General features: G+C 37.3%; 2 protein-coding genes across 2 annotated transcripts; one reads left to right on the top strand and one right to left on the bottom strand.

Annotated features, from left to right (window-relative positions):
• Positions 1 to 423: 423 nt before the first annotated feature.
• On the top strand, positions 424 to 10,463 carry atg14 (autophagy related 14). The gene is made up of 10 exons (XM_065253678.2): positions 424 to 882; positions 3,349 to 3,411; positions 3,494 to 3,536; positions 3,641 to 3,722; positions 3,804 to 4,041; positions 4,274 to 4,506; positions 5,068 to 5,185; positions 6,331 to 6,421; positions 6,507 to 6,589; positions 8,813 to 10,463. The coding sequence occupies exons 1-10, from the start codon at positions 590 to 592 to the stop codon at positions 9,108 to 9,110; spliced, it is 1,542 nt and encodes a 513-aa protein (XP_065109750.1). The 5' UTR covers positions 424 to 589; the 3' UTR covers positions 9,111 to 10,463.
• Positions 10,464 to 11,321: 858 nt separating this feature from the next.
• On the bottom strand, positions 11,322 to 27,312 carry fbxo34 (F-box protein 34). Its single transcript, XM_065253677.1, has 3 exons — positions 27,118 to 27,312; positions 17,557 to 17,710; positions 11,322 to 14,420 (listed from the first exon to the last, which is right to left on the bottom strand). Exons 2-3 carry the CDS (start codon positions 17,646 to 17,648, stop codon positions 12,380 to 12,382), a joined length of 2,133 nt encoding a protein of 710 aa, XP_065109749.1. The 5' UTR covers positions 17,649 to 17,710; positions 27,118 to 27,312; the 3' UTR covers positions 11,322 to 12,379.
• Between the last annotated feature and the right edge of the window lie 50 nt (positions 27,313 to 27,362).

Below are 27,362 nucleotides of genomic sequence, written 5' to 3'. Positions count from 1 at the left end.
CACCAGCTGCCTCCCTGATAGCTGTGAAATGATACAGTAAATACTTTTAGGTAATTTTGAGCTTAAAGGGTTTTCTGTTTACTATGAAAGTGGATGGCGACTGAAGTAGTCACCATCCGCTCCCATAATAACCAGAAAACCCTAAACAACACATTTAAAAAAAAAATCAGTGTTTGGGTTCTGCAGAACAAAGAGAGGCACTGGGGGTTCAAATGACATAAGGGTGAATAAACAATCACATACATTTTAATTTTTAGGGTAAACTATATAAACAATAATTTCCATTAGAATTGCTTTGATGGTTTCTAGTATCGTTTACCAGCCAGTGTACAAAGCCAGTTATTTAATGCAATCACAACCATGTTAATTTGGAAAAAAGGACTTAATGTACCACACCACGTGACATCACATTCACAACAACAAACATCACGTGGTACAGTGGATATATTCAGCGACATCACACACGCGCTGCTAGTTATATACACCAGGCTTAGGTGAACTAAAAGCACTACTTATTGGATATTTCAACCCCCAAATCATGTAAATCTAACAGATAGAGTTCCTTTAAGGCTTTTTATCCGGTATCATCATGGCTAGTCCATTGACAGCCGAATCCGGGGCTGTGGGGCCTGGTGAAGAACATCCAGAGTCTGGAACAGAGGCCCGGACACCTGTACGAGCGCAGCCGCCTCAGCAGCAGCTTCAGGTGGGGTGTGCTGGCGCTGGTGCCGCTGTGATGGTGGAGGCGCTGGATGATGCTGAAGGCTTGTATGTAGCGGTGGAAAGATGTCCGCTCTGTAACACAGCCCGACGCAGACTGACATGCGCCCGATGCATCCAAAACGGAGATTTTGTGTATTTTGACGGGAGAAACCCGGAGAGGTGTGCAGATTTTTATTATTTACGTGTTATAATTTACAGCGCGTGCTAACACAGCTAGCATTGGGATGCTAGCAGGCTAAAGCTAATTTGTAAACAACAGATAGACTTGAATAGTTTTTAGTTTAATCGATCTGTCTCTGTAGATCTATACATTTTATTGAAGACATTATTGATCAGTGTTTAAGTATGGTTGTGGTTTTATTAAATTGTTGAATAAACATTGTAAGAGTATTTAGAAATTGTTAGAATGTGTTGACATGGTGTTAGCTTTAGCTGAGTCATGTTGACAAACACTGTTTTAACCTACCCATACTGCACAAATATATTTTTAAACATAACTTTAAATATATTTAAAATATATATGTACTGAAATATATTTTGAAATATATTTTAAAAATAAATATATTTTGAAGAATTTATTCAAGTTGCATTGGACGAAAAACTATGTTATAACCTGTAAACATAAACATATTTTCAACTGCAAAAATATACTTATAATTTTATACATACGTACTTTATATTTTTGCCAGAAAAAATATTTTTGCCATATGGGTTGTAAAATTAGATATGTATTTGTTGCCCCTGAAATATTTTTTGAAATATATGTTAATATATGAAGGTTGAAACGAAATATATTTTTAAATTTAAAAATATATTTAAATGAGCATTATTTTTACAAAATGTATTTAGCATTAATTTAAAACATATTTTTTGCCCAATAAATTTTTTTTTGCTGTATGGGTGGCTGCAATGTTTGCTTTAATATTATGTAAGAATACCTATAAATACATATAAAGGAGTTTTATATCCACAACTACACCACCTTGTAAATAACTAGTTTATATCTATTTTGTTTGTAGGTTTGTAACCTTTGTGTGTTTATCCATGTATGATATAGCGCAGTGGTTCCCAACCCTTTTTACTTCAAGGCCCACAACAATATTTGAGTGGGGCCCCCACTCACTCATTTTTTTCCAAATAAAATTAACTAGAGCTTGAAATAAGATAGATGTATATTCCCTACTAAAATGGCCAAAAACCCCATCAAAACAAAAAAAATGTTTTTTGCTTGTTTTAGCTTATTTTAATGTTTATTTTGGGCAATTTTTAAAAATTGTAAGTAATCTTGAGACCCCCTTGGAAATCTGCTGAAGCCCCCCTGTGGGCCCCGGCCCCCTTGTTGGAAAACATTGATATAGTGTTTCATAGTTTATAATAGTATTAACATATATTATCTAGTATTGTGTGTGTGTGTGTGTGTGTATAAGTGCTGGGCAAAGATTAATCGCGATTAATCGCATTTAAAATAAAAGTGCATTTTTGCATAATATGTGTCTGCTGTGTGTAATAATTATGTATATTTAAACACAGACAGGTACATATATACAATTCAGAACATTTTTATTTATATATAAATTTTTTTGTTTATATATATATATGAATGTGTGTGTGTGTATTTATATATACTTATTACACGGCTCTCTGGAATGCTTGATTCTGATTGGTCAGTTGAGACATTTGCAGGTTCGTTCTTTTCAAATAATAACCGCTCCAAAATAATAACGCATAGCCGGACTACTTGCACGAGTAAAATCGCTCCGCGCCAATAAAGATCAATAAAGATTACTGTCTGTTTGGCGCCATCTTGTGACAAACACTCGACAACCACGACAAGACACAGAGAGCTTACTGAGACTGAACTTGACAAAATAGAGCATGACAGCTACGAAGCCAACACACAAAAAATATAGAATGGGCATTAAAACTTCTCAAAGACTGGCTAAAGAGTAAAAAATGGAGACAGACAAGTATGAAGCAGAGGATCTTAATAAGGTATTACGATCATTTTATGCATCTGTGCAAAGTTTCGCGGAAGGATAAAAATGTTAATTTAAAACAAATATGCCAATAAAATGTTTCAAATTCATATTCATGTCCAGTTTTTTTTCTTATGTGACAAGTAGCCGTGTAATAAGCGGGATAATGTAGAGGCAGCCGGTAGTTATTGGGAAATAAGCCCCTTCAGTGTGATACAAGACCCTCCGCTTCGCGTCGGGTCCTGATCACACTGTCGGGACTTATTTCCCAATAACTACCGGCTGCCTCTACATTATCCCTTACATAGTAATTACACACAGTACACACTCATATCTTATGCAAAAAAAAATCACTTTTATTTTGTATGCGATTAATCATTGCCCAGCACTAAGTGTATAATGATATTGACAGTTGTTGATTATATAATTGCAGGTACATTTGGTATCCAAAGTCATATATATTTTCAAATGGATTTTTTTATTATTTTAATAATTTAGTACTTATTGTCATGGATTACAAGATGCCATTTAATATTTGCTGTAAAAATTGTCTGCTGAAAATCAGAGAGAGAGAGAGTTTGGTTTGAGTTTGATTGATAGATATTAAACTATCAATATACAAAAATAAATGAACACATTCCAATGACAGGTACTCAGAAAAACTTGAACGACTTCAGAAGCTGAAAAATGAAAAGGAGGATCTACAACAGAGGTATGAGATCAGTATCTTATGGTGGACATTATAAAATCACAAATCAATTTTAGACTTATGAATGTCATTTTTCTCATTTCAGAGTCATTAAAGCCATGGAGAAGAAAGTTCAGGCTGATCAGCTTGTAAGCCAGTTGAAAGGCTTTGTCTACATTCACCAAATATGAAAACATGTGCATTTTTATTATGTGGGAAATTTCAACTTAATGGTTGTGTGTTTTGTTTACAGAGGTGGAAAATCATGTCATGCAAGATGAAGATCCAGCAACTCAAAGAAGCCATCTGTACTGGCAATGAAGAAGTGAAAAGTGGTGAGTCGAATGTCATATAAGTACATGCCATGAATGGTTTGTACTTTGGACCTTAAGGAATTTATATTTGTCCTATTTCAGGCAAGGAGCTATTGATACGTTCACAAGAGGAGGGGCAGAGACTTCAGCGTCGGGCCTGTCGGCATCAGGAGAAGAGAGATAAAATTAAGCGACACAATCAACGTCTTGGTGAGCTTCTGGAAAAGAGATCCAAAGAGTTTCAGGGAAAGCTGGAGGCGCTTGCCGAAGTACGGAGAGAGCACATCCTGGACCTCACCACACATATCTTTCACATACAGGAGGAGAAGCAAGGCAGCAGGTCAGAGCCAATCACAGTCTCAGAAATTATGAGTAATGGGGAAATAGTAGCTTTTAGGTTAGCACACCTTCATTTTTTGAACAGTTTTGCATACTTTATCCTGTAAAGAGCTTGTTTACTCTCTCTTGGCATTAGAAAAAAATCACAAACCTAACATATGTGACTGCTTGAGCCCAGTTCTTGAGTAGGCCTACAATCTGCCGTTTTTACAACGTTTCTTTGTATAATTCAGGGACCCTGCCGATCCAGTTGTGGCTGAATATGATCTCGCTTTGACCTCTAGCACCGTTTGTGAACTCGCCGAGGCGAGACGAACTACGTATCACTCGGGCCGCTGGATCTGGGATGATCAAAACGGAGAGACGAGCATCAGCATCACCGGGCCAGATGTCACGCTTCCTAGTAATGGCGACTGTTCAGCTTATTACAACTGGGTGGAGGAGAAGAGTGGAAACCAGGGGCCAGGTACAGAAAACAAATCAGTGTCCGTTTCGTTTCATTTCTGACCAAATGCAGTTGTTTTGAGTGGTTTTGTTGATACATACATTACTAAAGCCCTGCGCATTAGCATATCTAACATACTTGGTATTTGTTGCCTAGGGCTGTAAGTCGATTTAAATGTCACATTTTTTCTAATTGGCGAGTTCACCTTATATGTTAAATATGCTATTAATTATATTTGTATTAAGTTTCTTTTTCAAAAGATTCTTCAAAACAACATCTTAACACAGTACCGTAAATTGTGTGTTTACATTGTAGATAACTGATCGTATGAAAAAATGAATACATATACACTTATTAGCACTACAGATATAACAGTCATATCGTATAACCCGTCGTTTATAAAAAATGAGCAATAATACCATGTATTTCCTGTTTTCTATTATTTCTGTTTTTCCTCATGTTTCCACTGCCTGTATATAATCATGTTTATAATATTTATGATATTTTTTATTGTACGGCTGCTTTGCAACACTAAAAAATTGTGAAGTAATAAAATGTTTTTTTTTTTTTTATTTTGTGTAGAGTTGGATCACATGAACCCAGCCCACACCATCAGTGCCGCTCTCTGCTATGCCACACAGCTCGTCAACATCTTGTCTCATATTCTGGATGTCAACCTTCCGAAAAAGTTGTGCAACAGGTTATAGCAACATATGTATTGTCAAAAATACTATAGCTGTTTTTTGTATCACTTTTAACTCTTTCCCCGCCATTGAGTTGTCTTCTCAATTAAGAGAAAACGCTTCCCTGCCAATGACGAGTTTTTACGGCAATCCATATTTCCATTATTATCCACTAGATGGCGCTCTTACCCAACTTATAAAACACTGAAGCATCCACTGATCCAAAAACATTCAAAACTCTGTGTATGTTTTGATTAGGGCTGTCAAAGGATTAATCGGGATTAATCGGATACAAAAAGTTTGTGTTTGCATGATATATTTGTGCGTGGATTGTTTATAATTATTATGTATATATAAATACACACATACATGTAAACATTTAAGAAAATGTTATTTGTGTATTTTTTTATTTATATATAATATAAAATATATTAAAATCTAAATAAAAAAATATATATACACATGTAATTGCTTCTTAAATTCATACATGCATGTGTGTGTATTTACATACAAAATAAGTACACATATATTGTGAAAAAAAAAACTTTTATTTTGTATGCGATTAATCGCGATTAATCTTTTTACAGCTCATCGTTCAAAATCTGATCTCTTCAAAAGACAATGCAGTTATCTCAGCTTTTTGCTCAAAATTTAGCATTTTTGAAGAATCTTAACAATTAAAGCAGAGGGCCTGTTCTTTTATTTGATATATTGTATGTTTATATATTTTAAGAAGAACATTTTCTAGAAGAGAATACACTTTAGTGAAAATCATAAAAAAAATGCTGGCGCTGGCTTTTCTTTAAAACGCTGGCAGGGAAAGAGTTAATTCTCTTATAAAGCGATAGTTTACCCAAAAATGAAAATTCTGTCATAGTTTACTCACTCAAGTTGTTACAAACCTGTAAAAATGTATTTTTTTGCTAAACAAAGCATAATATTTGTAATCTAGTAGAAAACTGGAGCACCATTGATTTTCATTTTAGGGTGAACTATCCCTTTGAATGAGAACATTAACACATTTGTATGTGTGTGTTTTTGTGGTTTTCGTGATCTTTGTGACAGTTTGACAGGAAAAATCTTTAACATGTAGCACAAAGTTGATTCTTATTTTAGGTAAGTTGAACCCCCAGGCGTCTGACATCTTTTTTCTTCCCCACAGCGAGTTCTGCGGTGATAATCTGACCCGATACCGCTTCACCCGTGCTGTAAACAAAATCAACACCAACATCCTGCACCTTTGCTTCTCGCAGGTAATACTTCAATTCATTATTGAGTCTTTTGTGATCTGTGAAGATTGTGGCTGCGCTAACATCTCTCATGTTTTTCACCCCACAGCATGTCGACGGCGAGCTTCATCCTCACCATACTTTGAGGAACATCATGTTTTTAGTGTCACCAGCAAACAAGAACCTCGGCAGGTAAAAGGTTTTCGAAGAACTTCTTCCAGCATGCATACCTCTTTCTCAATGAAACCAATATGTGACCCTGGACCACAAAAACGGTCATAAGGGTCATAAATAAGTTAGGATTTGCTAGGATAGGACAATATTTGCCAGAGATTTGAAAATCTGGAATCTGAAGGTGAAAAAAATCTAAATATTGAGGAAATCGCCTTTAAAGTTGTCCAAATGAAGTCATTAGCAATGCATCCATTCACAAAATAAAGATTTTATATATTTATGTACAAAATCTTTACTGAATATTCTAATGATTATTGGGATAAAAGAAAAATCTATACTTTTGACCCAAATGTTTTTTTGGCTTTAAAGCAACACTATGTAGTTTCCATGTAAAAATGACTCACAGCTCCCCCATGTGGTTGAAAAGCGCAACAGTGCCTGGTATCAGAACCTCTTCTGCAGGCAGGGGGAGGGGCGGGGCTGTGTGCTCTACCCTCCACCGCCACTTTCAGAGTGTGCTTGTAGCAGCTAGGAGGCTGCTCAGGTTGCAGCAACAGTACAATTTGTCCAGTTAAAAGTTGTTCTATCACTGAAATAATTTTAGAGACATTATTTAAAGGTAAAAAAACTACATAGTGTTGCTTTAATGCATATATAACAATGCTACTTATGACTAGTTTGTGCTCCAGGGTCACGTATTATGTATTTGTGTATTCTCTGAATTGTAGTTATTTGGGTCAGTGAGGTGACATTTATTATTTTGTGTCCGTATGGTTCAGTTAAATTTAAAAGGGTTAACATTTCAAAATAAATTTGGACAGTACTTACTTTTTTGAGGACCAAGTCTAAAATGTTCTGTTTTTTATTTTGAAAGAATATTTGGGGGATAATTGCAAAAATGTAAATTGGTGTAACTAGCCTTTTTTATTCATAAAAATGTGGAATAAAATATAATTATATAGTTTAGTGTAATATGGTTTTTACATAAATTTTTACATCATTTGTCAAAGATTATTTAGAAAACAGAGCTGTTTTCAGTACTGTATATGACCGGACAAATATGACAAAAACGCATTAAAATTTACATTTAGAAATAACTAATAAAATGATTTTTTTAATGATTTTTTATTATGATGATTACGCTTACATGCCATCGAGATGGATAAAATATTTAATATTTTTAATTCTTTGGCGCAATTGAAAGTTACACCATTTGACATTTTCAGGTCCATTCAGTCGTAACTTGCATAAATATGGTGCAAATGTAATTTTTTATTGCATAAAATTAACATAAATACACTATGTGCATTTAAATAAACCATATGCATGCTTTTTAAAACAAGTTTTTTGAGAATATGGGCACAATTTTACATTTTCAGTGAACGTTCGGATACATTTTTTAATAATCTTAAAGGTGCAGTGTGTAAATTTTACCAGCATCTAGTGGTGAGGTTGCAAATTGCAACCCAAGGCTCGTCCACAGTTGACCCCTCGCTTTTGAAACGCATAGAAAAGCTTCGGTAGATGCCACAGGACCAACATGTCTACATCAGAGGCATAGCCTAGAAATCTAGACGCACCCTAGCGGCCGCAAAATATATTTGCTGCCAGGGTTTAGTCTAGGCACTCACAATACACTTAACAGCTCCAAAAACCAAAATTTGGTCAGGCCAATCACATCGTGTGTAGCGTCTGTGGGGCGGGCTTAACATGATGACGACAGAGCTGCGACGGTTCCTACTTGAAAACTTCGTTCTTCGTTGCTCTGATTGGTCATAGCGCTATCCTATTGCGTGCAGAGGCATTTTGAGGGACAACCTTATATCCCGCCCCTTGCATTGAGCCGTTTGTGTGAAGAGTTGCCAGACCTTACATCTTGATGTAGGTCTGGCTAACCAGGCTATCAGAGGCAACTTATTAAACAAAGTTTGTCTGTTAAGGGCTTTTGTAGAAACATGTGACACAAAATGGTGGCTTCCATGTAAGGGGACCCGCAGTGTATGTAGATAAAAACATATTATGCTAAGGTAATTAAAACAATTGTTTCTTATTTGAGGTCTTTATACTCCCCTGATAATATAGTTACGTATATTATATTGCACTTCTGTCAAGAGATTCTTCTAAAAGTTACACACTGCACCTTTAACCTTCCACCTTCATGTTGACTTATTTCTGTACCAAATATTTATGACCCAATATCCATTATTAAGAATCTCACTTTTACCCTCATCCACCACACAGAACTGGGCCTTTTGAAGTGAGCGCAGGCTTAGAAGAATCTATGGAGTTTGTGGAACCAGAGGCAGCCGGACCTGCGGAGGAGAGCGGAGACGAGGCAGTAACGGATGAAGAAACGGACTTGGGCACAGACTGGGAGACAGTTCCCAGTCCTCGTTTCTGTGACATCCCGTCTCAGCCTATGGATCTTTCCCAAAGTGGAATGCAGGCGTCTCAGCCGGTGGGCAACGCTGGTGGCATGATCTCATCTGCAGCTGCTTCCGTCACGTCCTGGTTCCGTGCCTACACGGGGCAGCGCTGAGACCAGGTGGAAATGGTATAACCCCAATAGTTGCACCGTTCTCGTTGGTTAACTTGCATATGTGGACAAAGGGAAGTTTTTGGTCATATGACTCCTCATAATAAATAAATGTTGGAAACCAGAGGGAAGCATGTGATCTTGAGAAACAACTAATTTTACACAAGTAGCTTACAATATACTGTGGACATCATGCAACCTTCACCCAGTGTACATTGCCAAATATCCTTTTTGTTTTTTCATTGAAACTGTACAAAGCATTTTTGGACAGACTTGAATCTGTGCCGTCAATAATTCAACTGATGGATTGCAAGTTCTCATGAAAAACAAAACTGTTCACCAGCTTTTCAAAGAATATCACTGTATAAAAGAAATGTTGCTGGACTAAAAGAGTGAAATTATTATGGGTGTGTCTTGTTATATTAGATTATACATTTTTAAGAGGAATTGTATTTTATGACAAAAGAAGTGTGCAGTTTTTCCTCCTTACAAACATGCTGTATCAGGTATAATTATGCCTGTCGTTATGAGTTTGGCTCGTTGCTGTAAAGGCAGATTAAGACTTGTCAGCATTTTGCCCATATTTATATTACCAACCTCTAGTTGTCAAAAGAAAACAGAACTTTATACTCTTAGGGAATGTGCGCTTCATATAAAATGTATTTGTATTGGTAGATTTGACAGGTAATAAATGGAAAACTGATAAAGAATAGAGACGTAAGTCTACATTTTGTAGATTTCACATAAACTGTGACCCTGGACCACAAAACCATGTCATAAATAGCATGGGTATGTTTGTAGCATATGTATGGGTCAAAATGAATAAATTTATGGGATAAGGGATACACTTTCCCTTTATGCCAAAAATCATTAGGATAAAAATAAAGATCATGTTCGATTAAGATATTTTATACATTTTTTTTTACCATAAATATTTTAAAACTTTTATTTTTGTGAGTGGATGCAGTTCTGAGGACTTTATTTGCAGAACTTTAAAGGCGATTTTCTCAATATTTAGGTTTTTGCGCCCTCAGATTACAGATTTTCAAATAGTTGTATTTCAGTCAAATATTGTCCTATCTTAAAGGAATAGTTTACCCAAAAAATGAAAATTAATTTCCTCATTTTCTCATCCTCATGTTGTTCTAATCCTGTAGTAGGAAATAGTAGAAAAAAAGACAACTTCAATGGGTGCCATCAGCTGTGTGCTTACCATCATTTAGCAAAAATCTTTTTTTTGTGTTCATCAGAATAAAGAAATTCATACAAATTTAGAACAACACGAGGGTGAGAAAATGACTGAATTTAAATCTCTTTAACAATTCATAGATCAATAGAAATCTCTCTCTCTCTCTTTTTTTTTTAAATATGACCCTCATGAAAGGTTTTGTCGGCCATGGTCACACAAGTTTAGGTCTCTGCGTAACAAAAAAGGGGCATTTCCTGATTTTGGGCTGGGATGAAGCATTTTTAACCATCCAATCAAAAAAGAACAGAAGCCCTAAAAAGCCATCCATCATTATTTTTTAAGACCTATTTCAGTTTAAAGACACCCCAAAATTGGGAAACGCCTTATTTTGTTCAGTAGAGACCTCCTCAAAAAATGCATTTGGGAATCACCCACTCAATTTTAGCCAATCAGACAAAGAGGTGGAAAAACGCCCCAAAATTGGGAAACGCCTCTTTTTGTTCTGCAGAGACCTCCTTCTCGGGTAACACAATGCTGACTGCAAAAAGAAATGATTGCGTGAGTCTGGCTTATAATGGATTTTCCTTACATGAGCCCTGTGTTTATAAATTTGTTGTTTTTTATAAAAGAAAATTAAATGTAAAATGAGTTAATAATAAAAAAGCAATTTTGCTTATTTACATGAGTATCTAAATTTACTGGAAAACATTATTAAATACCACCTAACGCTAAAAATGCATTTTATTGCGCACTGCATATTCCTCCAATCATCAGTGTGTATTTAAATACCAAATTATTATTTTTTTAAATAAAGACCAGTCTTTTGAAAGGGGACAGCTTGTAGAGTTAAGGAGCCAATTTCTGGTAATAACAGACCCATGCATATTGATTTTCAAAGGAATACCTATAAATGTTTAAGTGCTTACACCAATCCCATAGAAAGCCAAACTGTAACTAGTTACCCCAAGCACATGGATCAGAGCATTATTTAATTAGTATACAAAAAACAAAACGTGCACACAACATCAGCTTACAAACCCTCCAAGATACACTTTATTGAAGTAAAATGCCTTAACAGGCAGAGCACAGCAAGATAATTAACAATAACAATAATAATAATCTTTAAAAATCTGACACACTTTGGAAAACATTGCAAAGAAATTTGTCTTTTTTCAGATGGTGTTCACGGTCAAGATGGAGAAACTCTCTTCCCACAAATCAAATGTTTCCCGTTGAGAAACAGTACATCATACAAGGAAATAAACACTTAAAATTTTTAGAAGAATATGCACTACCTGTTTACAGGGGTTGAACATCCAGTCCCGATGTAGAACAAGAGCGACCATTTAACATAGATATTTATATACACAAGTTAGAATAAAAACAAGGCGTTTATCCCCACATTAAGATTAAATGCATTTTCCTGTCACACTCGTGCCATCATTCATCACCCTGTTATGATATATTTATATATATATATATAGGATTCTTTGTTATGTACAAATGTAAACATCTGGGCTTCAAATAATCTCAAACCCAACCAGTCATTAGCCATCGTGCTCCCTAATATCCCAAGACTTGTAAGCAGTAATCGGAGATGGTTTTAGGAAATAGGGAACAGAAGCATTGTTGCATTCTCGCTACAAGATTTCCACCATCACCAGTGAATTAGTCACGTATGCAAGTATGCAGGGAGATACATACAACTGTAATGCTCATTAACGTTTATTTTTGCAAGGTAACATCAGTGCAAGAAAATAAAGCAGAGGTGCGTTATCAAGAACTGAAAAGTTCGATGTTTCGAGTTAAGTCAATAATGCTTATGCAAAGTAAGGTCATCAAGCAGTACCCAGATCTGCAAAACGTAATCTTAAAGGGTTAAAGTGCAGACCAACATCAAGGACCTGAGAAGGTATCCATTAGGAGAGTTGGTGATTGGTTGGCAGAATAAGAGTACAGATATCCAGCAATTTCTTTTCAGCAACCTAGTTAAGCACTATACATCAAAAAGCGCACATGCTCAGTGGCAACACACAGGAAACACAGCTCATTCACACTAGCAACTCATGCATACAAAATTCATTTACGATTCCTCATCCGTGTCTCTGCTTTTCTTGTAAATTGGCATGTTGATGCTATAAAAATCAGGGACCCAGCGATTATCATGGAGTCCCACATTGCAACCAGGTGTGTCTTTGTGAGCTCCCCGGCAGCACATCCAATAACCCGGGCCGTAGGGAAGTGACTGGCAGTAGGGCTTATGATGCCAGCGGCAGAGCGAGACGTCACCGTGATTGTAGCGCTTCTTGCACTGCTTGCATGGATCATCTTTGTAGCGTGGATCACTTACCCATCGAGAGTCTGCTGGCCTTATGCCATAACTCTCAATGATAAATTTAAAGTAATGGCACGTGCACTTAAGGGCAGCCAGGCTTTCAGTAGGCAGCAAGCAGAAAATCTTTACAATGATGTGGTGGGGTAGGAAAGCCATGTACTGCTGAGGCTCCAAAAGCAGCTGGATCTTAAAGCGAGTTTCTAGGAATTCATGAGACACTAGACGGGGTAAGGGAAAAGGCACAGACTCTCGACTTACCACACTGGTCACTTCATTTTCAGTCTCTATAACTTTCTGATGGTTTTGTTTAGCCTCAAGTCCATCCGTACTGTCCTCTCTGAATGGCAATACAGTCTCCACAGAAGGGTTACTCTCATCAAGAGAAAGTTCTTTGTTCAGTGTTGTATACTCTGGTGAGGAGGGCTTGTGTTGGTCCTTTAGAGGCTGAGGAAGAGATCGGGCAAAAAACAACACGCCTGGGGATGGTTCTTTAGTTCCACATAAGCTGACATGTGTTGTTGAGGACTGCAGGTTGTTTGTGGTCTCAACTTCTAGGCTACTCTGCTGTACTGCGACTAAAGAATCTTCATCCTTCTGAAGGGTGGTGGTCTCCGTTGTTGCCAACTCAGGGGCCTTGGATGGGGAACTCAGTTTGTCCAAAACACTACCCAGTTCTTGTGGATCACTTTGAACTGTACTATCCTGAGCAACAGTAGGAGCTACTGAGTGAGAAGGCAGTGAATAAGGTTCCGGACCTGCCAGAAGCACACGACCCACCTTCCGTCTTAAGCTGTTGTTTCGAGAGAGATTTCCACCGTCCGGGAGGCCTTGTCTGCTCAGGCCCTGAGATTCCAACTTGGCCACCATATCTAGAACCTGCACAGATTCACCATTTTCCTCTTGAATTTCCAGTTGTTCTGCAGGCTGAGGGGTGGACCCAACTTTTGACAGAGTAATAGTATTGGTGCTACGCAAGGATGGGGGTTTGGAGCCCACCAGCTGGTCATTAACTCTTTGTTCAAAGTATGCCACCATCTCCACAACAGGGATGGTCTTTTCAGCCTCCGCTCCCTCTGCCATTACCATTACCTGGCAAGGATTGACATCCTCGTCTGGGACCCCGCATTGAGATGTTCTTTGTATATCAGGTTTTGGGGCTGGAGATTCAACATTTTTTGGCTTATCTGGGTTTCCAGACCTTCTCCTACGCTTAGCCACAGTCCAATCACCATCCCAGCTGCCTTTGTTTTTCATAGAAACAGTCCGTAACTCTGGGGCAATGGCTTCTTTTTCAGAGATGTTGTCAATTTCACTAACGCTACACTTTTGCTCTGCAAAAATGGCAATTTTCTCTTTTGTGTTTCCAGGTTTAATGACAGCCCATACGTCCAAAGATCCCTCTGCATCCTCGTCTTGGTAGATCTCAAGTGAGCCCTCATTTTCCAAACCATTTGAAGATGAGAGCAGAACTAAAGAACTAGTAAACGTTGTAACGGAGGGTGATTTGCTCTTGCGGGTGCCACGTTTAGTTGATATTTTGCTTACACTATGTGTGTTATTGCTGTTGCTACATCGAAGGGCATTGTTGGAGATGATGCTGAGGGGGCACCGGTTGGCTGTACCTTTGCCAGATGAACCCATGAAACCACAGACCTGACGAATGCCACACTCTTTCCCGGGCACTCCCTGCTGGTCGGCATGGAGGCCCCGTGTTGCATCGTGCACAGACTCCCGATGAATCTCTTTGTCTTGTGGTTTGGGATATGGCTTAAGGTGCATGGTGGCAAACCTAAGCAAAAGAAACAAGATAATTTTTTAGCCACTAAACTAAATGAGTCACAAAAAAATTGTATTACATAAACACTACATTCAAATGGTAGTCTAAAGAAGAATAGCCCATACAGGGTTGGGACAACATGAGGGTGAGTACATTTTTAATTTTGGTTTAACTAATTTAAGATTAAGGTCAATAAAAGCTTAATTTTTTAAAACTTTGCCATCACTGCATTGAAAAAAACCTGAAAGAATTTACTGAAAAACATGCCGCACCATCTGTTGGTGACAGATTTAACCTTGGAGATCCCACAGGGTCAAATTTGGCCGCTGTTAATTGCCGCTATCCAAAATCATCTTGGGTTCTCCAGGGTTTAAAAAAGCTGATTCTTTAAAGGGCCCCTAACGTAGGTGTTTTCAGCCATATTAAAATAGTCTCTGGTATCCCCAGAGTGTGTCTGTAAAGTTTAAGCTCAAAATACAGCACAGATCTTTCATTATGCGATGTTAAACATGGCCATGTGTGTCTGCAATGAAAAACGCACTGTTTTTGTGTGTGTTTCTTTAAATGCAAAGGCGGCTTCTGTTCCCCTCCCCATATGCAAAGTAGGGGGTAGAGCACTTACACATGTGCTTTGTGCAACATCAAAACGTGTCTCTGGGAAAAGGTTAAAACTACGCGCTCATAAGTCGGAGTCTGCGAGCTGTTATGGTTGGGGCGTAATCAATGTGACATCACATTGATAGGGGATCCCCAACAGCCTGCTTTGTGTGACTGTTGTGGTTTAAAGGAGATTACACAAAGAAGAAGATTTAATGAATTTGTACAATAACAGGATGTTCCTGCACACACAGGCAACTCATTTTCTGCTAGAAACACATTTGAAAGTGCATTTCTTTAGGTTAGGGGGGCTTTAAAATGCAAAAAGGCTCAGGTGCCAGAGTATACTAAATATAGTATGCAGAATGACAAACAACTTCTCAGGCAGAAGATGATTCCTAGTTAGCACAAGGGATAGCTGTTCCCTCTGGCCCTTAGGCTGACATAATGGGAGCAGAGCCACCCAGGTCCAGACACAAGCACTCAGCTGACATGGACCCAGCTGCCCTAGAAACAAACCTTTCGTGCACGCTCTATGCGTGGAAGGCATGAACGCTCACAGACACAAGTGCATATAAGGCAACTGCAGACTCAGACCTGAAAAAGGGGTACAGGGAGCGCTCACGTGACTTAACTTGGGATGGCATTCAGAGCTTGGACAGTTTATTTCAGAGCTGAGCCATGAGTGGGAGGCAATTTGGCTGGCTTAAAAAGAGAGTAGGTATGTGGGCTACAGCCATTAATTGGATAGCAAACATGAAAAGTGGCATGTCCATTGAGCAGTGTGAATACCATTTGGTGTGTCCATGGAAAGATCACATAAGCCAGCACCTCTCCTTCAGGGGCAACGTTCCTTTGTGTCAAACACCAGGACATGCCAAACTGTAAGATTGGAGAGTATAGTTTTGCTGAACTAACATCTTGAACAAAAGGCAGAATAACATTGAAGGCAAGTCAACTGTGGCTTTAACTGTCCATGGATACAGGGAACACTCACAGTTCCTGGCACAACCTAGGCTCTTCCTGCCAAACTTCTGTGTTAGTATGAGAGATTATTTTCCTTAGACTTTTAACTTCAACAGATGGGCATCCATTTGAGGTGACACAAAAGAGTACTGCAAATTGTTTGAAAATGTTTGCATTGAAATATTCTTCATAATATTACATTTTTTAAATGATAAATGGCAAGTTACACATCTAATGTGCCCAACGACACCAATTTTTTATATCGACTGAACCTAAAAAAAAAAATATCGCACGGAATGAACAGAATACAGCACAATGTCAAGAACCTCCCAGTTTGCAGAATGCATTGCTGGATGGGAGTATGATTACTCTGGAGACACGCCAGATTGTATCTGTCACTCTAATACAGATTTTTACCCATTACACAACCTGGCAAAAACATCAAGCCTACTCCCAGTCTTTGCACTGAATCAACCCACAGCTCAGAGTTTCCTTAAGACCATGCGCCAAAGGACAAAAAAACAACAAAAGCATTGGGTAAAATGAAAACAAGTAAAAAGCAAAACAGGGAAAGGAGTGAATGTCAAAACATGAGGTGAGCTTATACTGAAATCAGCCCATTGCCTCTGCAGGAGATCTGCTGCTCGCCCTTCTTGTAAACGCTCATGATTTTCTCTATAAAGGGCCTGCCATAGAAACTGTCCAGCTCACAGCAAAAAAAATGTGCAAGTATGAGGTCACGACTATGAAGAATACTTTGCACCAATTATGTCATAACACGGTGTTCTTCCTGAAGCTGTGGTTGAGTATCTGGGTCTCCACACGTCTCCACGTGTTGCCGCAGTCTATAGCTCATGTAGTCACAGCTTAGAGACAATCACAACAAAGGAGGAGTAATTATAGGCAAGATGGGAACAGAATCTCTGTGTTTGTGAAGATAAAACACAAACCAAACGACTTTTTCCTTATCCACCCAGTAATTGGGTAAGCACAGTTTGCTAAAACAGCCCTCCATGCTTACAAATTTAGCATTTTTAAAGAAAGAGCACCTTGTTGTGTATATTAGAGGATGAGTTGTAAATGTTGATAAACCTTGAATTTAGGAGGTTGCTTGACAAGACTCTTGTATTAATTTTCTTCTTAATGTCACATTAGGGCATACAATATGTGTTTGGTAAAGTGTTGAAAGGTTAATCTTTACACACCACATGAACCCCTGACATGGCATTTACACATGGCATGAGACCCTGACAAAAAGAAATTAGAAATATTCACTCCAAGACCTACATAACTATAAAAAAAAAACAATACAGAAAGGACATTATATGAAACTGGGAATAAGGAAATTACATAAACCAAACCCTAACCTACGTTACTCGTCCATGCACCATGGCTAAATGTGTAGGTCACTCCAAGTCAAACCAAACAATGCAGGGTATATAACAATGATATAATGGCCAAGAATGTATGTCGTTTAGGAAAATTTATTGGAACAAACCAATGTGGACTAAAACTTAATACTCAAGTAAATTAGAAATGCAAACCGCTCAAAATGTGCAATTTTTGTACAGAAAGTAATAATTACCTCCGGACTGATGGTGTATTGGAGGCTCGTAACCGTGGTTCCCGATAAGGGGTGGGGTTCCAGTAACTGATAGTTTCACATTTCTGAGGCATTAGGTTCCTTCCTCCAGTGCGAGTGATGTCTCCCAATAGAAGAGATCAGGACTCCAGCCAAACTACAAGAACAACAATGGAGAACATTGAGAATCTTTTAATGCATTACTCATTTTACAAATATACCTGAAAGTTTATGAAAAAGCTTCTGCTATGCAAAATAATGCTAGAGCAATGCAAACGATTCATATAGATTACTTTCAATAAGACAGAATGGTTTTGGCTGGACTGCATTTGTTTGTATTTTATGCAAAGAAAGAGTCATTTAAATCCCCAATGCAGTACATAGCAGCAACCACTTGTGGGGATGCAGTTTAAAAATAACTAGAGACCCAGAAACCCAGATAAAAGATGGGAATAGGAATTAAAATCTGACTCTCAAACAAACTGGGTCACAGCACCACTTAGTTGAGAGTCAGAGAATACACAATATCGCATTATATTACTTCATTGCTTTAAGGATAATGCTCTGTGCACATTACAAGCGACTTTGTTGAGGTCGTTAGGAGGCGTTCCCAATTCAGTGCTACCTGACGCTTGTGAACGGGGTATAACTCCACAACTAAAATAAAAAAATTCTAACCCCCATGTCGTTCAACATTCAACCATGCAGGTGAAAACTCATTGGACTAGTCATGACTAGTTATCATACTCGTAATAATTAAACATGCAAGAACCAATGAGTTTTAATGTGCAGGCATATTTGGAGCGGTTATTGCCCATTTGCATTACATAATTGTCATAACTACTGGTAAAAAAGTTTAAAATATGATACGCTTTTTCTTGTTTCCCTTCGCTTCAGAATAGGGATGCATAACGATTAATCGCAATTAATCTATAGCAGTATAAACATTTCTGTTTACATCATATGTATGTGTGAACTGTGCATAATAATTATGTATATATAAATATGCACACATGCATGTATAATTTTAAGAAAAAAATCTGTTTATATATATATATATCAAGTATTTATATTTATATATAATATCAATTATACCGAAATATACAAATGTATATACACATGTAAACATTTCTTAAATATATACATGCATGTGTGTGCTTTTATCTATACAAAGTTATTATACACAGTTCACACACACATATATAATGTAAACAAAAACTTTTATTCTGCTATAGATTAATCGCGATTAATCGTTATGCATCCCTACTTCAGAAGGCATTTATTAACCTACTGGGTCACATGGATTACTATGATGAATGGATGCGGTTTTTGGAGCTTCAAAATGTCATTACAAAGCAAAGAAGAGCCAGAATTTTATTTAGTATATGATATTAACATCTTGGATGACATGGGGGCGAGTTAATAACTAGAAAACTTTTATTCTGGGGGAGGAGTCATTTTTAAGTACATTTAATTTTTCTAGTTAAGAGTTGTGGGGTGATACCACAATAAACCTCTAGTTGATCAGAAAAATGTCAATTGATATCATCAATTTAACTACAACTCTAATGATTACAATGGATAACCAAAACAAAAAATGTAGTCAAAAGCTAAAAAGAATACAGGGCCCTGACTCTCTTATGCCCATTGTATCTCCAAGGGCTGGAAATACAGCCAAGCAGTTTGTTTTCAAAAGAGTGTGTCACCCATAAAAACCAGATAAGCTCATAAAAAAGGTTTTGGATGGTTTCCTAGCGTACCCATCCATAAGCCCTTACAGATACACTAATAAAACGTACTACACTGGCTGAGCTTACTAGTAAGGACAAGATTACATGGTCTCAACAGAGAGACCAAAACAAAGCAGAGATAAACTTAATTTCCTTTTCGCTCCACCGTCCGACCTTATTTCTATCCACGCACACCAAGTTTTGGCATGTATGTAGTGATCCACAATCGAGTAACAGCCTGAAACATGGGTACGAATGATCCAAGAATATAAAACTTTTGTCGTTCTTTGGACAATATAATTTTATGTCAGTCAAAACTCACTACATTCTATATCTTTCAAATAAATGACACTACAACAATTCATACACATTAATCTGTCAGAGTTACTCACATGCATCCAAGCTATTTTGCACAAGTCATGCCATTGTAAATTCCTTTGCTGCAACATTCACACAGTATTTTATTACAGAGGGTTGTATGTGGCGTTGCACGATATGCCCCATAGTGAGATTGTCCAATCATCAGACTGTAACATCGCCAATACACGATTGAATCAGGGGCCGGGACAATAATTTACTCATTTTTATTGTTCTTTTTTTACTCATTTATGACACGCTGAAATGGTGGACACAAAAGATGCTAATTTACTCTAAGGGCAGCTGGCAACACTGCCACGACCACAAGTTTCTTAAACCTGATGTCATTAATCCCAGGCACAATGAAATTTCCTGAGTGGCAGGGAGTGGGAACAACCCACTCGCTGGCTTTAAACCCCTACGCAGTAAACAACCTCTCTAGTAAAAGGAAATGTCAAAGCCTTGCGTATTACAAGTTCAGGTGCGAGAAGGAGTCCATGCTGCCCAGAAGCCTTCTCATGCAAGAAAGAGCACGCAATGTGTATGTTAATGTGAAACTATGATAAAAACAACAAAAGTAATTTAAAACTACAATGTGTAAACATGCCAACTATCATCACGTAGTATCGTCTCTTGTCACAACCCTAGTTGTATGTACACACAGTCTTTATCCTGGTACAGCACATGGTTTTATTGACTAGACTGACAATCTCCAGAACTTTGTCTAAGAAGCTGTGATTGGCTGGATTGGGCAGGCTGTGCTAAAAGCACGTGTGTGCCTGTCGTTGGAAATAAATACAGGTCTGATAAGGGGCCAATGAAAAATTCAAGATCCATGCATGTCTCTAAATGGCAATAACAAATCAATACTTATAGACCACTGCTGGAGAATCAGGATGAAGCCCAGGAATCATGTGGGATTTGACTGTTCTATACTCACCAGCACTTTGTACACATAGCACACGCTTTACATGCTATGACGCAAGGAAAACAAATAAGATTCTAGACAAATCACGAACACAATACGTCTACACATAACTGCACAGTAAACACACGTACACGGTCTTTTAAAGGTCTAAGGAAGTTTCTTACCATTTCCTACAGTATACCTGAACTTGCTCAAGCTTTCCAAAAACAATGGCACTCGTTCAAAAAGATGGGTGGGGAGGCTGTTAAACTTGCACAATGTCCTTTCCAGACCATCTAAAACAGACCAGCTGCTTTAATAGCTTTGATAGAACTTTCCAGATCTCTGAACCAGTAAAAAACTAAACGCATACAAAATAACCACGCAACTCTCACAATACAAACAAGAATTTTCTTCTTCTCTATCAAACAGAACAGCATTTGAAATTGATAAAAGTGTGTTACAAGCACTAGAGAAAAAATAAAGGTACATTATTTTTATTATTATTATCCTTTCATATTATAATCTATATTAAGGTTCTTTCTTTCCTTTAAACGCCATACCAGCTTCTAAGGCTATATTCAGGGCAATAATAAAGTCTAATTAAATAAAAGACTAGAAAAGAGGTTTCAAATTCATAAAAATCTTGGAACTATGCTTGGATTAAAAACCTTTTAGAAAGAATCAACAGAATAAAACATGTTTCAAAATTAAGGTTTTGCCTTTTATTATTCATTTTTTTATCAAGTTTTATTTTAAAATGACACAGATATTTAGTATAATGTTTATTCATATCCCCTGGAAATGATTTCACATAATCCAACCCTAATCAAGTTCCATTTTAAACCTGAAACTATAGGAATTGTAGAAACATAAAAAATATTTACACGAAATGCATACAAAACATTCACTAATTTCTAGGCCAGTAAACAAATGTAAGCAAATGTGTGACATTGAGCACAATAACATTCACTGTAAAAAATATTTGCACTTAAATCTTAAAATTTAATCAACTTGGATTTGCAAGTTATTTAAACTTTTACCTTAACTAGTGATGAATTGCTTTAACTTGTAAAAAAGTTGAAATAAATTAGGCCAATTAAACTTTACTTTATGGGGTGGTTTCCCAGACAGGGATTAGACTAGTCCTAGACTAAAATACACATAAGAGCTGTTCAAACTGAAAACAACTTGCACTGATATATCTTAAAATACATTTGGTTTTAATAAGGCATGTTCGTTAAAACTAGTTATATTTCCTAATTAAACTAAGGCCCAGTCCTGGCTTAGGCTAATCCCTGTCCGGGAAACCACCCCTATACGTTACAGCAACACATCACTAGTCAAGATTAAAATAGTAGGTTGAGATGACTTGTAAATCCAAGTTGATCTTTAAAATTTACATAAAAATATTTAAAAAATTTACAGTGTACAAAAGGTCATCCCTGCTTGCTTTTATTGAAGCACACAAATCATAGAGGAAATTGTGGACCTCATTTAAGCCTAAATGCATGCTGGTATAAAAGCAATAGATTGATACAGCAAACAGTAAGGCACAAAATATGTGGATGTGAAAATCAGTTTCAATTTAACTTCTCAAAAAACCCATTCACACAAGACTTTGGTTCCAGAAAATTTCTGTAAAATTGGTAGAGGCTTCTGTGTGAACACAAACATGTCCTTGTAAAGAGGACCTAGCAACATTGCTGTAACATTCACGGAAAGCATTGTCGCATAACATGCTCCTTATGATCTTGTCAAACTAAAATGCTCAAAAAAAAGAAATCATGCATAATTGGCAAACCTCAGATGCTGTGGAAAAAGCCTACCAAGAGCAGGACTTTAAATGTGTCACATGTCTTTACAGGATTTGTATGGCATTTATGTGAATGCACACACAGATTCTAGAAAACCTTTGGCAGTATGAATGCATCAAAAATCGAATGATCCTAGACAAATTTTCTTTCTTTCTTTCTTTCTTTCTTTCTTTAACGCCATACCAGCTTCAAAGGCTATATTCATGGCGAGAATAAAGCATAATTAAATCAAAGGATGATTAAAAAAGATGTTTCCTAGACAAATTTTCCATAACTTCTGTGTGAAAAGTGCCAAATTGTGATGCTTCGTTCTTACACATCTGTGTAAATTTACAATGAACAAACACTATCAGGTCGAAGTGCATCACCTAGAAAACTAGAATGCTAATCTACATTTTAGGCTCACTAACAACAGTGCAATGCACAAAGGTTCACTTCCTCCAGACTCTTAACAACAACTTCCCTTCCACAGGAACATTCAAATAACAATGTGGTTTTTCTATTTCAAACCAAGCATAGGGAGTTGTAGTGCATTTTCAATGCACTTGGCATAAGGACAAAATATGCTTTATATTTGATTTGGTTCCATTTCAAACCAAAACACTTGGGAGTTTTCTTTCCCATAAGTGAACCATAGTTTGGTTATGGAGCCATTGTGCAATAATTTGCACTCTTAAAGTTGCCTTCCTGCAAGTTCTTGGGTCAAGAAAACAAGCTTGTCATTATCTTTCACAATTCACTGCTTTGTTTGTATAAATGTATAGACCTGATAGAAGCGCTTACGTTTACGATGGGTTATAAATTAAAAACGGTTTACACACTAAACCGCAACAAGTAATTTATATAAATTATAGCTTGATATAAAAAGCTACTGTCTGTGTACAAGAGATGCATTAGCCACCGATTTTATCAGTATATCAGCTATAGCATGAAAAAGACAATAACAAACAGACAATTTATAAATTGCATAACTGCATGAAGCCACCAAGTTGTATAATGTTGGTTACATTAGCCAACATTTTTCTTTAGGTAAAAAAAATCTGTATCTGTGTACCCATCCGACGCCAGCTCACGAAAATTGGCCAATTTATTCATATTAATTCATACGACCACATACGTAAGTTTGGTACGATTTGACTTGACCCCTGTGACATTGGGGTTAGGTGCGGGGTTAATATATATAATATATTAGGGGTTCGGTTTGTTGTTTTTTCATGAGATTTGTACGATTTTGCACGATTCACTTCGTATGAATGATACGAATTAGCCAACTCGCAAAATATGTACGATTTCTTGTAAGATCAGTTTTGTGATCTTGGCCTACCGAATAATTCAATTAATCCAATCCATGTTTAATAAAAATTATTTGAGCCAGTACTAAACTAGCTGGCATACCGTAATGCGTTTTGAACTTAACCAAATTAAAACATGATAGAAGTTTAAATAAGCAAGTGACAAATATTTGAAATGTTGTTTGTTAAAATCAGAACTGTATCGACCAAAACAAGTCCTGTATGGGTCCATCCCTAGCGCGTACCAATTCAATGTTTGCATGTGAAATCAGAAAAGGCTTTATCTCATGTTGCAATAACAAGTGAGTAACAACTACTCAGCATATTGAACTGCTTTTTAAAGAGGTCAACATAAGTTCAGTAAACTAACAACATAAATAATAATCAATCTGCTGCAAAGTCCCTAATGAAGATATCTTTAAACAAAAGCCAAGAAGCTACTCTCAAATCACCTATAGAAAATCAAAGCCTCAAACAACCCTAACACTGAAAAAAAAAAATCACATCTCGACAGAAGTTCACACACAAGCTCTGTAATTGCATCTACTGCACTTTGAAGGACTGCCCAGGATAGCTTGCTGTGTGATGGGTGTGTGCATGTGTATCTGAGAGCAAAGTGTTGCCAAATACTATGCCGCAACTTTGACACCATACTAGGAATAGTTAGGTCAGGTCAACAAGCATATCAACAGCCCACCCCGACCCAACCATCTAAAACAAGCGGCGTAAAAAAAGACACTTCCAATATACATAGGTCCACGGCGTGACCTCAGACAAAACCAGGCCTCTTTTAACTTCCCCAGCTGAAACGTGATACTCTGAACACACCTTGTGTAATTTGCTTTCCATGATGAATTCTCTTCTCTTATATTGGTTTTCATTCTCTTGCCAAAGAAATCGGCCAGTGTCATAAATGTGTAGACGTACGAACACAACTTTATGATCACATTTAGAGAAGGTGTGCCAGCTACACAAATGTTCTTAGTAGGAATCGTCCAACTGTCTGCAGTGAAGGAATGCATTTGAACACTGGCACATGAGCGGGTGTTTTTCAACAAACGCTACATGCCAAGTAGATGACATTAAACTAGAACAAAAGAACTTGTTGCTCAGAGGCCGACTGGAAAATTGCATGGATTAAGCCTGCATTATTAATTGTGGAAAACAAAGGCTTTGTATTTCACGTGCTCACCGAATAACGCAGAGTGTTAAACACACAAATGAATCAAAGTATTTCAGCTAAATGAAAAACACTACAACCCAATTTCAAAGAGGATGATTGGAACCATGTACTGTAGACCTGCCAATGAACGAGACAAAAGCTTGTCCCGACCTGCTGGATCATTCTTTCCTGCAAAAGTTTGTATGAAAGCTCTCGGTGGTTTGCGTAGTGAGGTAAGGTACACCTTTCTTCCCTTCAGCCCTGCCACATGACTCCAGGCAGAGCGGCCAAACAGGTTTTCTTAAGCTGTGTAAGCAGTCCAGTTGACAGACTTTCCATTAAAGACCTGAAGGGCTAACCGAGTTCAAACAGGTGGTCTGGGCTGAACTGTGCCGGCAGTGTTTTACAAACCGTTCTTTCAACTTCTTAAAAACTCTGTAATGTTTTCACTTCAACAAATAAGGCTGATAGAAAAGCACCATCAGTCCTGCACGCTTCATGACACCCGCTGTTTAAAACGCCTGCCAAATAGACCGCAATGCTGATTGGTTTGATAACGGGAACTACTCGGTCTGAGATTATATTTCATATTTCTGTGGCATAATCAAAGTAATGTGTCAAAAAACACTGTTTGCCTGTCATCACTATACAATTACGATATGTTCTGGACCAAACTAACCAGTTATTTACTGGTTAGGGTAATGTTGGACTTTTTGGGTATTGCATTGCCAAATGCAGACTATGTTTGCTTTGCAACAACTTCACAAATGCTATTCTTAAACGCTTACATTTTCAGTCATAAATGAAGGCAATCTAGATTGGAAAAACCTTGACATTTTGGACCAAACTGTAGAGAGCAACCTAAAACAAATATTATTTAAACAAAAATAAATCTCAAGACAATGACATTGAAGTCAAAAACAAGGTGCTTAACTGAAGCTACCACAAAGTAAAACTACCCTAGTGCCACATCATTTGACAAATAACCCAGAGGATGCTTATCAAGTCTATAACAGGATTTAAGGCCTGGTTAATATGAATATAACATGAAACAGCTGACCAGAGGAACATGAAAGGTCTTTGCACTCCTGGTCTGCATTTACAAAAACTGCAGAGCTTTAAAATGCTCAGTCCATATCTTCTATTACAGAAAAACAAAGCATTTATATTGAAATACTTTAGGTAACTAACCTGTTAAATACAAGCAAGGCAGGCACCAGCTTGAAAGTAGATACTATAAAGTATATTACCTACTATTGCATACTTCATGTACTTCTGCTTTCAAGGAAACCATCCATATAAGTGCATGACTGTCTTGCGTAGGGACAAAGTTCAGATGTCTAATGAAGTAGTTAAACATTTATATTCTCTTAAGTATCATATTCACCTTTATAGTCCTCGAACAACTTGGACTACACAACATGTCTCCAAGGGTGTTTTGATTAAATGACAGTAATGCATTCATATAGTAATTATGGTGCTTATGGGAGTAATCCACGTTTAATGGTCTTATATTTAGCATTAATCTAAAAATATTTAGATGTCACTACGTCCATTTAAACGTGACTGAATGAAACTGACTTCAAACCATTAACATGGCATTACAACTGTGCATTTATAAAAGCGCACAACTCTCTAAACTGATAGATGAAGCATAGCAAATGAATAAAACAAACATTGAACTTCATTTAAATGAAAGCAAATAGCCTAACACAAAAACAGAACCACCCAAACTAGGAACAGGCCCCTGTAGCGAAAAATAGGCGACATAAAGTTATTCATAACTGCATAGAAATGCAACATAAGACATATTCTCACATATACACATGTGGTGTCGAAAAAAATTAAATAATAATATGTAAAGAAGATATATATAACGTTATACGTCTAGTAATAAATGTGACACTGCTAACGTTACGTCTATGCTTATTAGCACCGAGGCTAACTGACATAAACGCCACTTACCATACAAGAGCAAAAAAATAAGCGTTTTAAAACGATTATCGAAACAAATTCACATACAAATAAATTAATAATCAAAATATAAACCATAAAATGTCATGAAAGTTTGTATACACCCTGTATGCCCCGTGTTTTGGGGTGTTTAAATGCTAGTTCCGCTCGGCATATGCAAAAACGAAGCCACATGAAAAAACAACAACATAAATGTTAAAAGTATATCAAATAAAATACTAAACAAAAGTCTCGAAACTCAGTTGAGGCGACAAACAGTGATATGTATGACTGACACGAAGCAGTAACACAACAAACATGAGGAAACAGACGACTCAAAACTGACCTGAGGTAAAACTGAGAAATAAAGCGGAAAACTCCGTTTCTGAGAGAAAACTTTTGTTCTTCTGTCTTAATTGGGGTGAATTTATCTCATCGCGATGTGATGTTGAAGTCTGGCGTCCTTCAGGACTCAGATCTTCGTGTGCGAGCGAGATCAGATCTGATCAGGTGTGCGCGCAGCGAGCATTGCTTCATATAACAGGAGCACGCGCACACAGGAGTACGCGAGCGCGCACGCACCCAGAGCAG

This window comes from Paramisgurnus dabryanus, chromosome 17 (assembly GCF_030506205.2).
Source record: "Paramisgurnus dabryanus chromosome 17, PD_genome_1.1, whole genome shotgun sequence".
Taxonomy (NCBI): Eukaryota; Metazoa; Chordata; class Actinopteri; order Cypriniformes; family Cobitidae; genus Paramisgurnus; species Paramisgurnus dabryanus.
This window is presented reverse-complemented; position numbering and strand designations above follow the sequence as displayed.

Coding starts and splice junctions, on each gene's coding strand:
- atg14 (XM_065253678.2), top strand. CDS start 590: ATGGCTAGTCCATTGACAGCCGAATCCGGGGCTGTGGGGCCTGGTGAA. Junction 4,042..4,273: donor GAGGAGAAGCAAGGCAGCAG/GTCAGAGCCAAT, acceptor TGTATAATTCAG/GGACCCTGCCGATCCAGTTG. Junction 4,507..5,067: donor GAGTGGAAACCAGGGGCCAG/GTACAGAAAACA, acceptor TATTTTGTGTAG/AGTTGGATCACATGAACCCA.
- fbxo34 (XM_065253677.1), bottom strand. CDS start 17,648: ATGCCTCAGAAATGTGAAACTATCAGTTACTGGAACCCCACCCCTTAT. Junction 14,421..17,556: donor AATACACCATCAGTCCGGAG/GTAATTATTACT, acceptor TCTTTTGCTTAG/GTTTGCCACCATGCACCTTA.